This window comes from Condylura cristata, unplaced genomic scaffold (assembly GCF_000260355.1).
Source record: "Condylura cristata isolate star-nosed mole 26May11 unplaced genomic scaffold, ConCri1.0 scaffold00027, whole genome shotgun sequence".
Classification (NCBI taxonomy): Eukaryota; Metazoa; Chordata; class Mammalia; order Eulipotyphla; family Talpidae; genus Condylura; species Condylura cristata.
In genome coordinates, this window is record NW_004567128.1 from 10,268,418 (window position 1) to 10,286,245 (window position 17,828).

At 45.5% G+C, this 17,828-nt stretch overlaps 1 protein-coding gene across 1 annotated transcript in view; it reads left to right on the forward strand.

Annotated features, from left to right (window-relative positions):
• Positions 1–6: 6 nt before the first annotated feature.
• PTCHD1 (patched domain containing 1) overlaps positions 7–17,828 on the forward strand; it is a 46,336-nt gene continuing 28,514 nt past the window's right edge. The window contains exon 1 of the mRNA XM_004689913.1: positions 7–317. Coding sequence (XP_004689970.1) covers positions 282–317 — 36 coding nt within the window. The 5' untranslated portion in view covers positions 7–281. The remainder of the gene's footprint in view (positions 318–17,828) is intronic.

Consider the following 17,828-nt stretch of genomic DNA (forward strand, 5'->3'; position numbering starts at 1 on the left):
CGTGTTTCTCCCGGCTCGGCCACTTCATTGCCAGTCACCCGGTCTTCTTCGCCTCGGCGCCCGTGCTCATCTCCATCCTGCTCGGCGCCAGCTTCAGCCGCTACCAGGTCGAGGAGAGCGTGGAGCACCTGCTGGCGCCCCAGCACAGCCTCGCCAAGATCGAGCGCAATCTCGTCAACAGCCTCTTCCCGGTCAACCGCTCCAAGCACCGTCTCTACTCGGACCTGCAGACCCCTGGGCGCTACGGCCGGGTCATCGTCACCTCCTTCCAGAAAGCCAACATGCTGGACCAGCATCACACAGACCTGATCTTAAAGGTGAGAGCGGGGCGGGCGCGGGCAGCCTCCGTCGCCCGGCTGCCGACGCTGGACTGGCTCTGCGCGGGGGTCCGGGCTGACAGCGCCGCCTCTCTCACCCCGGGCGGCTGCCGCAGGGGCTCCCCTGCACCGCGCGCCCCTCGGCGACGGCCCGGAGCCTCCCAGTCTCCTGGGCAGAGGAGCGTCCGGGTCCTGGCCGGCCCTCGCCGCGATCGCCGCCACCCCGGCAGTTGCTGCAACAGTTGGGGCGGCGGCGGCCACGGTGCTGGGTGCTGTGGTCGGTGCGCTTGTTTTGGTTGCTGTGGTCTTGGGGGCTGGGAGGTTTGGGGGTAAGTGGACCAGGAAGGAGAAGAACTGGTGAAGAAAGCCATTCTGCAAAGTCTGCTACTTGAAAACAAAATACTATGCTGGGGGCGGGGGCGGGCGAAATTCAGAGACCCCTTTCACTCGTCCCCCCTTTTCCTTCCTGGTTCTGGCCCGGAGTGTTTGGGGAAAGGCTGCTTGAGGGGCCGTGAGGGAACCGAGTACAACGTAAAGCGGACCGGTGAGAGACGTGTCTTGCCCCCACCACGAAAGAAGTGTGGTTCCGGCAAGGACAGGGGCTGCCCTGCCTCCCGCTCCGGGAGCGAGTGGCCGTCTCTGCCTTACGGGGGAGGAGGGGAGGAGAGGCTCGGAATTGGCAGACGCATCACCTGTCACAGTAGTTCCTCTCTCAGAAATACAAGAACTTCTTTGGGGGAAAGAGGGATTCCACTGATCCACTTTTATTTGGGTGATCTGGGGCCGGAGGGTGAGGGGCCGAGGCTGGGGGGAGGACGACAGAAGTCAGGTTGCGTGGCCGAAGAGAGAGCACAGGAAACCTAGCAGCTGCTGGTTAGAGGATGACTCTGGTGAAACAGGTTGGCTGGGGATTTGTTGCGAAAAGTGACGTTAATGGCGATAACTTTCAGGAAGTTCCTTAGAAAAGCAAAGGAGTGATGACTAAGGATGGAAAAGTAGAGACCTAGTGAGAGCAAAGCACAAATAGGTGAGAATGTTGCTTTTGGTCCCTGGTGGGGATTATAGTCCCTGGTGGGGACTGGGGTTTGTTTACTTAAGGTTCTCCAGCCCAGAGGGCTAAGAGGAACCAGTCCCAACTGGTGCTCTGGAGCCCAGAGGTGCTGGTCTTGTGGGGGTCTCTGATGCAGATCTGGGAGTAGAGAGCAGTTCGATTTCTAATTTGTTTACCCCTGGGGCAATCAGCCAGTGAACCTGGGGGAATTCTTTCTCCTTCTCTTCCTCTACAGGTAACCCTTTATCCCTAGAGAAGCTAATTTTCCAATATTATTTCCCTCCATTTGTTGACACATTATCAGTCAGCAGTTAGTAATGAGGGCACTCAATGAAATTAGGACCTTCTTCCCACTTTGGGTGGCTCATGATATTTTTAATGTCACACACATCATCACACATCTTCTGTCATCATAGAACCTTAGTAACATTAATCCCAAGCAGTTTGCTTTTCTCAGGATTATACTTCTAACATAGAAGGGTTTCCACCCCATATTTCAGTGAACATATTTTGACACAGATAAATAGTATTCCAAATGCTGTCTTAAAAAAAAAAAAAGACCTGTAGAAGTTTCATCACAGGCTTAAGGAAACTAGAATTAACCAGTCCTGACAGTTGGAAAGCTGCCCCATCTCTTGCTAGATGATCTACTAAATGATGTTTCCCTTTGTATCTCCCAGTGATGTTCCCACTAACCCCCCTCCCCCAATAAATGCCACTGTGAATGGGTTACATTCATTGTCAAGGTTAATGAGACAACTGCGGGCACATCAGATTTCTCTTCAACCCAGTTGCTTCTCTATTTGATTTTGATCTCTCCAAGACAGAAACCCATGCTCTGAGAGAAAGTGGGCATTGAGGGGTGGGGTGGCTGCTGTGATGTATAAGGGACAAAGAGGTCTTGCCAGACAATTGTTTTAAAAACTGGGATGGTTTTCCATAGCCTAGGTGTCAAGGTAAAATCAAAACTGAGTCCAGTTGTGGTCAGTACTCACTTCCAGCTGATGGCTGGCTCTCTGTTCACATGAATTCGTGCAGCTTATAAAAAGCCAGACTCAGGAAACCAAGGAAATTGCCTTTGGTTTTATATATATATATATATCCATCTTTCTCTCTACATCTAACCCCCAGATTGGAAAATGGCTTTTCAGTAGTCATGGCGATGTCAAGTACGGGAACCAGCACTGACACGTTCCCACTAAAGAGATGATGACTTGTCCCTTACAAGAGGTGTTCAGAATTTTGGAGTGCCCGATCTCCCCCTTAGAGCCTTGCTCAGATGCTCGTGCTGGCATCGAGGCTGGCACTGACATACATTGTGCACAATGCCAACCTGCTCCTGTCTGATTTCTGGCATCACACTTGAAACTAAGTTCACCAACCATGACATGGAGTGGAAGCTTTCTCAGGGCCCTAGAGGAAATCACTTGAGCTGAGCAGGTGCTGCCTCGAGCCGGGGCGTGGGGGCGGGGGGGGGGGACTCCTACTCTCATGGAGCTCTGCGGATGTGCCTGTTCGGTGAGGGGCATCCTCCTTGGGACACACATCCATTCATTTCTGGTCAGACTGGAAGGTGATGATGACAACAAATGAAGATCTGGGTTGTTTTGTTTTTATATTGTTCACTGAGAAAAGAAAACAAACTATGCTTGAAAATCCAGCTTGATCTGACTTGGAGGAGCGTTCTTGCGCGTGAGAGCGACAGGATAGCCATACTGATCCTGCAACACAGAGTCCAGCTACAGAGGGTGACTCCCTAGCAGTGATTGCTCTATAGGCTGGGGGACAGAAGTGAGTGGGGGCTGATGGTGTTGGTAAGGGATCTACCGTTAATTTCTGAATCTTAAATTGACCTCATTATATTTTAACAAAACCCATGATGTTTGTTTCAGAGCAGATTTCAAAGAAAGGGCCTCATATACGTTTATATTTTCTCTGATAACATTTCTTCACCAAAATGAAATACAAGAAGGTCTTATTGATAACTGAGCTAGGCTGAGACCAAGGCAGCTACTGTATTTGCTCCAGGACCATCCATGTGGAATGAAGAAACAGCTTAGCCTAGTCCATATAATAAAGGCACTTTAGAGTGCATTACAAGTTATGAACATATGGAATAAGTACAGTAACCACCACCCCCACCACCACCACCACCACAGAGGCAGGAAGAGTGCGCTATCTATACTACAGAGGAGAAGACTGCTTCCTAGAAGTTAGCTGACTTGTCCTTGGAAGGAAGGCAAGGACAGAACCAGAGCTGAACCCAGGCTTTTTGACTCCTAGCCCAGTGCTCTTTTCATTTTCACTCACAGCCTCTCATGCTACTTGAATGATATTCTATGTACTTCACTTAGACAACAAAAATGTACATTTGACCAAAGTCTCACACCAATCCCTACTGATGTTCTAACAGCAGTAAGTGGATCATAAAGACATTTTCCTGAGACTGATTCTGTCTGGTTTCAGTAATATCCACATATAGAATGCCCCAAAGCATTTCGATAAAAGGGTAAGAGATTTGTAATTAGCAATATACAGAGAGACTATTTTACTGGAAACAATTCTCTGCATGATTGAGTGGAGTGACTTTGAGGGGTGTTTACTGGAGGAGTCAGCGCCAGGGCCTCACAGTCCTTCCCACACAGTAGATGCTCAATAAATACTTGTCAGATGACTCTGTGCTAGTTTATGCAGACATTATGTGATTGCTAACAAAAGTTCCATAGAAACTATTTCAAGATGTATTTTCAAAGTGACCTTTTTATATTTACAATTTTACAAGCTGTTTCTAGGCTTCTCTTTTTTCCGGGACACCATTCTTTCTCCCTTGATAACCTCTGTAGTCCTATCAAAAGTTACTTCCGTTCTGAAACCGGCTAGGCCATTTACTCTACACATTGTCTCTCCTGGAGCAGAGCTTCATGAGCTATTTTATTTCAAGCCAAGGATAGAACACTTCCTATCCTTGGACAATTCCTATCCTTGTGCAGACATTCTTCCATTTGCTGGGGAATCTCACTTTGTTCAGGATTGACTTTCTATCCTATTTAAACTTTATATTTAAATACATAAGGTAGAATTGAGTTGCAAAACCCGATTACTAGAACTGAACTTGGATTGACTGACTTAAGGCTTTCAAAGAAGGGCAACCTATCTGTTAACTCTTGGTTAGGGAAGAACCAGTAGCTGGATCAAGATCCCAGTTTTTTCCAATACAGTCTCAGCATTCTTTCCTTGTAGAATTTTTTAAATTTTGTTAATTTTATTCATTCTTACATCATTGCTTATTTTTGTACAATATTTGACTTCTCCTTTCAGGTGTGGTCCCTGTAGCTCTCCCACCACTATAGCGCCCTTGAGCCATCACCACAGTCCCTTATGCTCATCCCTCCCTCATTTTTGATCCCTCTCCCACCAGACCTCAAGTCGACGATCAGCTTGCAAGTTTTCTCTTAAACACTTTATTTGTTTTCTCTACATTCCCCATATCAGTAAAATCATCTGTTATTTCTCTTTTTTCTTCTACCTTATTGCCTTAGCATAATCTCTTCCAGCTTCATCCATGTTGCCACAAATGGCATGAGTTTCTCTTTGTGATGGCTGAGTCGTAGTCCACTGTATATACAGACCATATCTTCTTGATCCAATTATCTGTCTGGGGGCACTTGAGTTATTTCCATGGCTTAGCTATTGTAAATAGTGCTTCGGTAAACACAGGAGTGCAGGTTTCCTTTCAAATTAATGTTGCTTTATACTTCAGGTAGATTCTCAGGAGTTAAATCACTGGGTCATATGGTAGCTCCATTTTTAGTATTTTCAGGAACCTCCACAAAGTGTTCATAGTGGCCTCTCAGCACTTTCAATCATCACTGGAATCCCCATCAGCTCCACAATCTAAGGATCAGCAAGTTCCTTGTCTACTTTGGAGTTTACCATGAGTTTTCACATTTTTAAAACATTGTAACAAAACAAAACCAAAAAGGAATATGGGGCAGCTATAGCATGTGGCCCTGGAGGCCTACAGTATTTACTCTTTGCTTCTTGACATAAAGGAGTTCTTACACTGGAGTAATTTCAGGAAGTTAATTCTGTTAAATAACCTGAGTTAGTGTGGCCCCCAAGAGACATTTGGCAGTGGCTGGGGATATTTTCAGCCACCACAACTAGGGGGTGGGTACCGCTGGCACTAAGTGGGTGGAAATTGGGGCGGCAGTCAAATCTCTTATGCACACAGGACAGCCCTCCACTACAAAGAATTATCTGGTACCATACCCTGCTTGAAGGTGCTCATTTGTATCTGCCTCTTGTTTGGTTAGGGTTTTTTTCACTTGCGTTGATGTAAAATTAAAAAATGCCAGAGAAGAGTTCACATCCAAAATCTTAGGAACTTTGAGAACAAATGTTACCACCTCCGAGGAGATACCCTTTTGGGCAATCAGGCAGAGGCGTGATTTTGCAGTGTAACTTTCCGCAGTTACCTTGCTCTCTGCTGTACCACCAGCCTGTGGTCTAAATACCACTAGAAACACAATAAGGGAACACAGCCCGACTGTTTGAATGGCAAAGCTGCTGAATGGACACCGGCCTTGAGACCTGTCAGCATGCCCACCACAGCAGGCCGCACCCCTCATTCTGTAGCAGTTCCCCCACTAGGCTGAGTTTCTGACACGAGAAGCCCCACAGTGAGTGGCGGCCTGCAAGGAGGCGACACTTCGTTGCCTAGTCCCGCTGCTGACTTCCCAAAGGTTAAATGATGAAAGAGGAGCCTGCGTCCAAGCAACAGGGGATCAAAGACCCCTGCACTTGGAAGGCACCTCACAAGTCATCTCCACAGACCTCAGGCTGGAATCTGCTCTTAGCATGTCAGGTGCTCTGTTTGTTGACAGGTGCTATGATGCCGTGGGCAGGCCAGTCTCCAGGGTGTTGGGTCTCTAGGGAGTGCGCTTCGCCGCAGATACTCCTAGAAATGATTAAGCCCAGGCCCGAGAGAGCACAGCCTTCATGGATTTTCTGGGCCAGCGGGTGGTTTTTGCACTTTATTTTTGCGCTAGGGAGAATTTGAGACCTCAGCCAGACGGCTTTCCAGTCTCCTTTAGAGGCGTACGAATAATGCAGGTCCCACGTCATTCCAGGGCCAGCTGGCTTTTAGGCATACTTCATTTGTGACTGGCATCAGCAAATGCCCACTCCCTTGGCTCGTTCAGATGTGGGGAGCGATCTTTGATTTCCCCAAGCAGATAAGCATTTGGGACAAAGGTTTGGCAAGCTATTTAAGGTGAAACTTAAACATATAGCCATTGTGTGAGAGGAAGCCCCTTGTATAATGACTTTGGGGATCTTGACAGATGCTAGATTAGTGTCAGGGAAAGATGATTCTTTTTTAAATTAACACAAAAACTGGATCTGTCTGGAGTCACCAGCCCTACACACCTGGCAGAACAGTTAAGCATAGACCTGCCAACTCCTTAGGAAAACGGGAGCTGGAAGTGATTTGTTTCTCCCCTGAAAGCTTGCAGCAGCCCTCCACAAGGGAGGTGGGGAGATGCGAGGTGCTGAGGGGCTGATCAACTTTGACTCCGCAGGAGGCGCCATCTGGTACCTGACTTTGGGGCTCAGTATGAGCCCCAAGTGATCCTTGAGCTAGGCTCGAAGCAGACCTTTGAAGTCACCTGCTTGGTGGCACATCACAGCAAGCAGGCCTGTCTGCGGGCTGCCTGTGCTGCGGCCTCAAGCCCAGGAGGCCGCAGAACTTCCGAGGAATCCTGCCAGACTGATTTAATGACCAGCAGGGGAGGTGAGTAATCTCTAACCTTTAAGAGACAAAAATAAAGGGGGGGGGGGGTGTGGAAGTCAACACCACTTGCTATTTCATATGGGAAGCCCTGAATAACATGTCTTGCCTTCAACTTCAGAATTCATATTATGAACCAAAAAAGTGGCAATGAGGGACTCAGAGACTATTTTTATATTCTCTCTCTCTAAGAAATGCTCTTGAGAATATTGTTTCTGGAATTAAAAAAAAATTGTTACATCTTCCCCCTTTAGGTTTAACTTCTAGTCTCTAGATACAGGGGAGATGAGAATGTGAGTAGGAGCCGTTATCTTGGGGGAGACGATATGGAAGACACCAGGAAGACGTGACCTACAGCAGGCAGAGCCAGTGAAGACAGTGCCCCCTGTGGGCACTCGGTGCTCAGCCTCATTAGGGAACTGTGGGAGACACTATGGAGCAGGTGTCTGGGGTAACCCAACTGCGGGTGGAGAAGCCACCTACCTACTCCCCAACTCCCCAGCCATCACTGGTTGAACTGACTGCACCACAGGTTTTAAATAAGTCTCCAGCGGATTCCAACTGTTGTACAGACCCTCACATTAGGATTGTTTTTGTTGATGTTGTTTTACAAAAGCTTTGGACAAAGAGCTGAGGGTGCAGTAAGTAAGTGCCTGGCACACAGAGGCAAGCTGTGCTAACAGAATATGGGAGTGACACCTACCCCCCCCCGCCCCTGCCCGGGACATCTGCCCTGAGATTTACAGCCATCTGGAGTTATCTACATGGCCCAGGTGCCTCGTGGAGTGTTCATGCCTCCGCTGGACAAGATGGCCAGGATTCCATCTCCCTGAGGCAAGAACAAACTCAGCACAGCTCTTTAGTTATTCTTGACTTCAATAATCATCTGCCATTTTCAGTTGTGCCACTGGATGGTGGTAACGATGAGTCACGCCAGGGCCTGTACACACTGCCAGGACCTCATTTTAATGGCCTGCACCCAGCCCCTCATCCTTTAAGAATACCAGAGAAGTCCACCCTTTCCTTAGCCCTTGCCACCCATTTGCTTTTGTTGTTCTCCCTAAAAATATTCCCACTCTTTAAGGTAAAATTCACATGCCTCCTACTTTCTAAGTCCTTCCTGGACTCACAGCTCCTTCTGATCCTTCAATCTATCTCGCTTTCAATCACATCCACATTTTTTTTTTTACCCATGTTCGTTGGCACTTAACTATATTTATTCACACTATTAAATAAGCTGCTGCCCTGTGTCACGATAGTTACCCTTGGGCAGGATCGTAAGCTCTTTGAGAGCAGGAACAATGTCTGCCCTCCCCGCATCTCCCCTGCAGCCACGCAGGTGTGCAGGAGGCGTGTAAGGAGTTCCCACTGGTGGCTGGCCTGGAGGAAAGGAAATGTTCTCCTTCCCTCCTGATTCATTTCGGTCTAAGAGAATTTTGCCTGGTAACATGACCATGTGACTTCTTTAGATCTGTCTTCATTTTTCATCCTTGACAACTTCTGGTTTCAAACTTGTTACAAGCAATAAGCATCCATTCTGCTTCAGGATCAGCTGAAGGAAAATTCTTAGAAAACCAAACATTTGACTATCTCCTCTAGTCCAGGTACAGTTTGCAAAGGCATAAACCTGACCTCAGCTTCTAGATGCCCAATCCCGTTGGGAGGGTAGAGGAAACACTCATGATTGTCAACAAATATCCTCAAAGTCAGTGCCTCCCTACACATCTTCATTTGCAACAAAAAGTCTCAAAACACGGGCCACAACCATACGCAAATGTAAACAAGAGATAGGTTTAAAGGGTAAAAAAGAGAAACAAGTGGTTTTCTCAGCCTTGGCAGCAGCGTTCAACAGGTCCTCGTTCTGTGTTGCTTTGCTCATCTTAAGAGAGAGCCCACAAAAACACAGATTTGTTCTTAAAGGTGAACCCCCCTCCAAAAAAAATGATACTGGTATAGAATCAGTAGCTCTGCTTCTCTGGTGAGCTTCAGAAAAACACTAAGAACTGCTCATTTCTCAGCACTGAAGGTGAAATTCCTTGGCCCATTCTCCCACCAGGCTCTCCTGCTCCACAGCTATCAAATGCTCTACAGCTATCAAACACGGAGGCTCTGTCAATTCCTTCTGTCTCAAACAAACAGCATCTCTGCTGTAAAAGGCCTGATAGGTGCTCAAAGTGTGTGTGATACTTAGTATCCTAATTTTGAGGGTTTGCAGGTTGCCTTTGATTTGGGGCTAGTATGGAGGCCAGTGGCCACACGGAGAAAAGACTGATTGTTCTTAGACTCTTTCTAACATGTGCAGGTCACTTGGGCATCTCACGAAAATGCAGACCCTGATTCTGCCTGAGGTGGAACCGCAATTCTGAATTTATAGCAAGAGCTCTGGCGATGTGGATGCTGGGGTTGGGGGGATGGCACGCACCTCGCATAGCGAGGCACAAATCGAATCGTGGTGAGCAGAACACCAGCACTGCAGTTAGGAAAGCTGAGCTTAAGCCCCAGTTCCTCTGAAGGGTACCTACACGTGTCACCTCACCTACCCAGAAGATGGTTTCTTGTGAACGCATGGTTCCCCTTCACACGGAGGGCGAGGATGCAGTGACGTAATGAAGGGATATCCTCTCTAAGGGGGTCGTCATCGTTGCTGTTTACTTCGAAAGCGACTCTTATTTCCCCATATGGACCAGGTCTTGAAAAGCCACTGTTGCCTATGGAGCAAACACACATGTAGGCCTTTCCCCTTGATCCAACAGACAGTGATGGGGGCTCAGTCTGCATTCTCGATTCTCAGACTGGCAATGTGTTGGTCTTTAGTGACTCCATCTGAGGCGTTACAGATGATTGGCTCCATCCCTGTGCTGAGCACACAGCTCCTAAATTCTTCGCAGGCGGAGCTGTCGATGGTGCGCACAGAGGGCACTCCAGCCCTTCAAGGCGGTGTCTCCGGCTGGAGACCTCATCTTCGTGCTTGACAGGGTGTTGCACACAGAGGACGCCTTCACTTCCTGCCTAGGGGAGTGTCCCTGGGATGAAAAGCTCTCAGGCTGTGGGCTTCCGTCTCAAGGTTCTCTCCTGGCACCGTGGCCTGCCAGACAGGGTTCTCCAGCAATTTAGGAGAGAGCTGATCACTCTCCTCTTGCACTTAATTTACATGACTACAGTGTTTCCCTGGGAAATCTTGCCGACATAAGTAAATCTGTGGCACTTCAAAGGCAAGAGTGTCTTCAGGATTGCCAGAGATCAGAAGAAGCAGGCACAGTGATCACCGTAAAGCCCTTTGAAATTGTGGAATGGAGAATTTTGCTGACTGGAGATTTTAATCATCTAGGTCAGTCCATTTTCCCACTTCCCCTTACTAAACTTTCTTTTTATAGGGTTATAAAAGAAATCTGTAATTATTTAGGATCGAAATCAAATCCACCAAAGAAAATTCCTCTGCCTATCTGTGCATACATACTTTAAACCAAACTAACCTCAGCAGAAGTGAGCACTAGAAGTTCTCAAATTGGAATACGCTTCAGAACTCCCTGGAAGTTTTATTAACAGGTGCCTTCTGATTCAGGCTTAGGACGGCAGCCCTGAGATTCTACATCCTAATGGGCTCCTAAAGCCTTGCTGCAGGACCCAGATAGAGCAGGGGGTGGTGGGCCCGAGGGGCTCTGGGACCCCTAATTATTCAGTGCGAGCAAGTTGCCTCCATAATCTAAGGTAGTGGTTCTCCAGCAGGAGCAGATATCCCCCGCCAGGCTAGTCCAGACACTGATTTCTAACCTCACAACTCCCAGCCCCTAGAAGTGTTTCTGATTCTGTTAGCTTGAGGGAGGGGTGAAAATTTGCATTTCTCAGAGTTTCCCAAGACACTGTCCCTGATGGTTCAGGGATCATCAGACTTTGATAGTATATATTGGGTTCTTGATCCAGTTCCCAGTGGGGGGGTCAGTAGGCTTCTGCATCTCAACCAGTAATTCCCAGACCCCAGCAGGGATAGCATCTGCTCTCACAAGTAAAGAGCTCTGTCTCCCAACCCCTCCCCCTGACCTCAGATGCCAGCTACCAGTCCAGGCTGTTCCAGATGCAAATTCCCACAATCCTCTCCACACAATTCAAGTGCCCGTCCCATGCCCAGATTATTATCTTTGCTTCTGACTGACTGGCTATAAGTCAGAGGTCCCCAGGACCCCCTTCCCACATTTGATTACTTTACTGATATAGCACAGAGAATGCAAAAAGCCTACTTACTTACTAGCTCACTGACTTATTACAAATGGCACAATGGGTTCAAATAAACAATAGGCAAGGTATAAAGAAAAGACTAGGTGCTTCTAACCTCTTCCTGGTGTGCTCCCAAATCTTCACACTCACATGCTCACCAACCCAGAATTTCTCCACAGTTCCCTCCTTCTCGTCTTTTATGAAGGCTTCATTCTTCAGACATGATTAGTTAACTCACTGGCCATTGGCTTTTGAAATCTAGCCCCTCTCCCCTGCCTGGAAGTGTGTAAGGGGTAGATAGAGGTGGAAGCTCCAACCTTCTAAGCACCTGATTGGCTCTCCTGGTAACCAGTCACCATTCTCAACCCAAAAGTGGCTTATTAACTTGAGACACTTCTAGCACTCTCAATACTTAGGAAATGTCAAGGGTGTGGAAGCTGTGTGCTAGGAAGTATATATGAAAACCAGATTTGTATGAGAAGGTGCTCAAGTTTAGGAGAAAGACGAGGACACTCTGATTTGAAGGAAGGGAGATGACACCCCCACACACACACACACACACTGTGGTTGCTACTGCTAATATCACCATGCGATTACTAAAGCTTCTTCTCTTTCAAAGACTCCCACACAGGTCACCCGCCATTTGCCTTTGCAGAAACGTCCCTCACTTCAAACCATAGGGCACCGCAGAAACAAATAGAAACTCCACCTGCATTTCTGAAACAACGACCAAGCTTTTTGGTTGCCAAAGGTGAGGTGTCCATGGGAAGAACCTTGGCAGATGCTCCTTTACGTCAGTGCCATTACAGCTGAGGGGTAACTGGGGTAAAGGTTTGTATGTACTGGCTTTGGTATCGTGAAATAAGTATTGTCTTAGAGCCCCCAAATTTCTGTATTTGAGGCTGTGAACCATTAACGAGCCCTTGATTAAGTCACTCAACCACTCTGGGGCTCTATTTTCCTCACCCATAAAATGGGTTCAGCAATACCATCACAAGGCTGGAAGATACATGGAGATAATTGTGTGAACAGACTTATAAAGTTCGTTGTACCTAGAGCCATGCAAATCTTAAAATATCTGCACTGAATGCAGTCTGAGGCAACATAAGAAAGCTACTGGGGTCTCCCAGGGGTAAATAACACCCCTTGTCACTCAATACACATTTCACATCATCATTCCTTTTGTAAAAGTACCTATGAAGTCAGTGAGTATCTTTAATTTTAGCTTAACTGAGGTTTTTCTGACACGGCCTCAGAGTCCCAGGTCATAGGCTAATACATTGGTCTATATCTCCTTTGAATGACCCAACAAGAAGGAAAAAGTAGCATCCATTTTCTATACTTTAGTTTGTTGTTGTTGTTTTTTCATTTTCTACAATTTGCAAACCTTAGATATGCACTGTCCAATTCAGAAGCCACTAGCCACTCTTGGCTATTTAATTTAAATTTAAATTAACTAAAATTAGAAGTTCATCTCAGTTATCCTAGCCACTTGTCACATGCTCAATAGCCAGTGTCTGAATGGAAAGAACAGATAAAAAACCAGGTCTGGCTTCTAAAGCATCACTTTAAAAAAAATCAAAACAAAACTATACCAGACTGCCTCTGAAATACAGTAGTCAATGAATAAGGAATGGGCCCTGGTATCTGACAGTCTTGAAGTACTATTTTAATCAGTACAGATTATGGGGGAACTTTCATTTTCAGCTTTGACATGTACCGAGCTTAGAAACTGCCACTACCATCCTTATATAAAAACTTAGACAAACTGAAAATCAAAGAATTTTCTTGGACGTCAGAAAGCCGAGGTCACAAGGCCAACTACTGTCTTGGGATGGGCAGAGGTGAGCACGTGCATTCCTAGAGACACAACCTGTTTCCCTGGAGCATTAGTCTCTGGTGGACACACAGCATGCTCATTTCTGAGTCGCTGGAAGCTGAGTGTGGAGAAGCAAGACAGTGAGACTCCTAGGGGCTGTCGTCAGCATCTTTGTAAGGATGGGGGAGCAAGGGACCCCCACTTTCTTGGACTGCCCCTCCAGCAATTGCACCAATTCCCAAGGCATGACAAGAAGACGTGGAAGAACCACCATGAAATCTACCTGGTCTCCATAACAAAATCCAGGGAAGAGGACTTTGCCAGAGTATACTTCCAAAACTCCTTCCTAGGTTCCTCCCCACTAAAGCCCCTTAGTCTTCCTATATCAGCCCAGGACTGGGAAAGGATCCATAGGTGTCAGGTTTCAAGGAAGTGGATTAGGAATGCTACTGCAGAGAGAAGAGAGCTGGGGCAGGAGGGGACACTAAACCACTGGAGAGTATCAGTGATGTTTACAGTTTATAGTCCTGAGGCACGGGCCACTTAAAGACTGAGATTTCACCAGGAGACTATATAGCATTTCCCCTCCCTGCACCTTACCAGCACATCAGCTGTGTACCAGTGCACTACAGTGATGGCAGCACAAAGAACTTCACCGCAGACTCTGAGGAGGAACAACTAGGGAAGCCCAAATCAGGACTTGAGGCAGGAAATGACAACAGCAGAGCTTGAAGCTTCTATAGGCACAACAAATAAATAAATACATGCCAACTCCTAGATGAACATAAGTCTTCACTGTAAAGGCCTATTTGTCTCAGTTCCATGTTTCAGCTTTGGGGACAAATTTACAAGACATGTGAAAAGAAAAATAATATAGTCTCAGGAGACAAAGGAAACATCAGAACCACATTCAGATAGGACATGAATGTTAGACTTGTCAGACAGGAAATTTTTAAAAGGTTATGATATGTCATGGACTGTAATGGAAAAAGTAGACAACATTCAGGATACAGAGATATTGTAAGTAGAGAGGGATACTCAGAATGAATTATAAGGAAATGCAAGAAATAAAAACTAGAAGAAATGAAGAATGCCTTTGATGGACCCATCACTAGAACCCATCACTAGACAACACAACTGTGGAAAAATTCAGTGAGTTTGAACACATGGTACTTGAACACATGGTAGATACTTCCACAAACTGAAACACAAAGAGATAAAAGAATGAAAGCACCACAGTACCTACAAGAATTGTGGGATGACATCAAAAGGCATAATATACACATAATTAGAATGCCAAAATGAGAACAAAGAATGAAGCCTAAGAATTATTTGAAGTAATAATGTCCAAGGACGTTTCAAAATTAATGATAGACACCAAACTACTCATTCAGGTAGCTCAGAGAACACCCAGGAGGATAAGTGCCCATAACACTACACTTTGGCATGTCACATACAAACTACAGAAAGCCAAAGGTAGAGGAAGCCCTAAAGAAGCTAGTAGGTGGGAGAACACCTTACATATAAAGAAACAAGAATAAAATCACATACAGACTTCTCATCAGAAGCTATACAAGAGAACCAAGTGAAATGCTTAGAAAGTTGAAAGGGAGAGAAAAAAAATCAGTTTTAAATCCTCTATCCAGCAAAATTATGCTTCAAAGTGAAGGAGGAGATATAAAAATGTTCACATACAAAACCAGAATTCACTGCCTGGAGATCTGTCCTCAAGAAATGTTTCCAGGTGGAAGGAAAACTATGCAGGTCACAAACTCAGATCTATATAAAGAAGAGAAGAGTGTAAGAAAAGGGATAAGTAAAGGTAAAATAAAATCTTTTTAACTTTCTTATTCTTGATCTAAAAGAGAACTTTCTTTAAAACAGCAATAGTGCAATGAATGAAATGATTATAACATATTGTTTAGTGTTATGAATGTCAAGCATGTCGCCAGGGACAGAAGGGAAATACTGGGAATACTGTGTTATAACTAACTGCACATGAAACATGGCAGCATTATTTGAAGGTGAACTTAGATTAGGTGTAAAAGTGCCAGAGCAACATTAAACTTTTGTCTTGAAGCAAGTATAATTGATACACCAAGGGAGGAAGTAAATAGAATAGTATAAAATTCTCAATTAAAAGTCAAAATTAAAAGGTAAAAATGAAGGGGGAAAAAGCACACAAAGAACCAATGCAACAGACAGAGAACAAATATAAGCATGGTAGCATGGTAGACATTAATCCAACCTTAACAGTAATTACATTAAATGTGAATCCTACAAATACACAAAGTAAAAGCAACTATCAGAATGGAGTAAGAAAAAACAAGACCCAACTCAAGAAACCCACTTTAAATATAAATGTTCAGGTTAAAAGTAAAGGGATAAAGATATACCAGGCTGATACTATTCAAAAGAAAACTAGAGTAGCTATATTAATTTCTGACATGGCTGATGTCATTACATAATGGTAAAGGGATCAGATCTCCAAAATGACAACAATCCTGAACGTGAATGCAACAAACAACAGAGCATTAAAATATATAAGGCAAGAACAGAAAGGGGAAACATATAATTGTAACCAGAGACTTGAACATTTCTCTTGTCTATAATTGAGCAAGCAGGGAGAAAACGAGTGAAAGAATAGATGACCTGGACAGAAGTAAGCTCAGATGTCTAATATTCTGGGAGTCATTATCAACTTTCAGAAGGCTAGCTCTCAGGGAAGTCTAACGCTTAAGCTGGTGAAACAAACACTGGTGATAGGGAGATCCCGACCTCTACCTGAACCCTCTGTAAATGTATAAGCAAGACTTTTTATTTTTTAATTTTCTTTACTAGGTAGCATGTAGCATTACATAAAAACATGTACCTTTTCCTTTTTTTATTTATCTAAATTTTTCATTTTAAAACATGTTTACTTCCCCTCTCCTCTACTTCGCCCACCCATTCCCCCACATTCCTCCTCCCTCCTTCCCATCCCTCTCTGTCCCCCTCCCCTGTAGGATATCTCTGGCTTATAATTGTCTGTTTTTGTTTTGTTGTGCTGTGTTTTGTGTTTTCCCCATGTCTTATTTGCAAGACATTCTGAATAGGATAGCTGCAGAAGGAGAAGAAAGGAGACCCAGTAGGACACCATTTACCTAAATGTGTCTTGGGAAAGTTTCCTTTGAAGCTGCAAAAACACAAAACAAAAAACCACTTGGGCCTATGACCAAATAACTGGGAAACACTGCTGGTGTATCCCTCTATCAAATCCCCATTTTGAGTGCGCATGGCATATCAAAGACTTTTTCAAAGTTCCACTGAAGAAGTCTATTTAATTCTGTCCAGTTCAGCATTTTTCAAATTTATTTCATAGTGAAAACTTGATACTTGTCTGGAGACCCCTGTGAACATCCCAGAGAACAAGTATACTTCAGAAAACACCCTGAAAAGACTATATCGCCAAACTGGGAGAGGTGACAAGCAGGTTGTGAAGTCTATCCCATTGGTCAATAAGCAAAGAGATGAGTGTGGAACTGGGTTAGAATCTGCACCTGGTACGGTGGGCGGCAGAGGATGCCATTAAGAGTAGCAGCAAAGAGACGGAAGCACAAATCTGGAGGGAAAAACATCAAGTGCTGGGTATGTATCAGTTGAAATGTTGCTGAACGTGTATTTGCCAGCTTGCAGGAGGCAGAGGCAAGCTCGGATAAGCAGAGAGGGGAGGTACTGATAATGATCTGGGGGTTGGGCAGCAGAAAGGTAATGCGACAGCCCACCCAGGTGAGCTCATTGCTCACAAGAGTTTATCTGATGTGTCAAGATGAGAAGTGATCGAGACACCATCTTGAGTCACAAGGAGTTTACAAGGTTGGCAAAGGGAAAGGAGGGAGAAGGAGAAGGGAGAAGGCAGGGAGAATGAGGAGAGGAATGTGCCACAGAGTTTCTCATAGGAGAGAAGGAGTGTCTCGTTCCTACCACCCGTGTTTCTGGGACATCTTTACCTGCATGAAAGAAGCTCACTCAGGCCTTGACGGCGCCTGCTGGTGTCACCTGCAAATGTCAACATGCTTAGCTATCTTAGTTTTTCAGTGCAACCTGACCCCATACTATTGACTTGATGGTGTGTGTCTACTGAGAGTTTAGGGTACTGAACAGTAGCCACTGAATTTACCTGCTTAGAAGTCACTGTTGAGTTGCGGTGGAATGCCAGGACAGTCTTGCCTGGGGTGATTTGAGGAGTGAGTGGGAGGTCAGGAAATGAAGTTAGCAGGCATGAATCACTCTTTGAGGTGTAGCTGGAGATGGCAAATGTAAAAAGCTCCTTAAAGGGAGAAATGGCAGAAACTGGAAAGTAAAGGGGGTCAATGAGGCCTTTGCTTTCAATAGGGGTAACATTGGTTTACAACACTGTGTATGACTCAAAGGTATAGGATCACACCCCTTCAAGTTTACTACAGGACCCCTACCACCAAGGCACCCACAGTCCTCCAACCATGGTTCTTTGGGGACCTGCTACAACTTGCTCTCTAGCCTCCCCCAACCTCCGAGAATGAGAATGAGGCCTTTTTTAAAGATATAAGCTGTAGGAGCAGTAGGAAAAGTTAGAGGACATGAGACAGGACAAGAGGGCCAGAGCCCAACCAGAAGGAC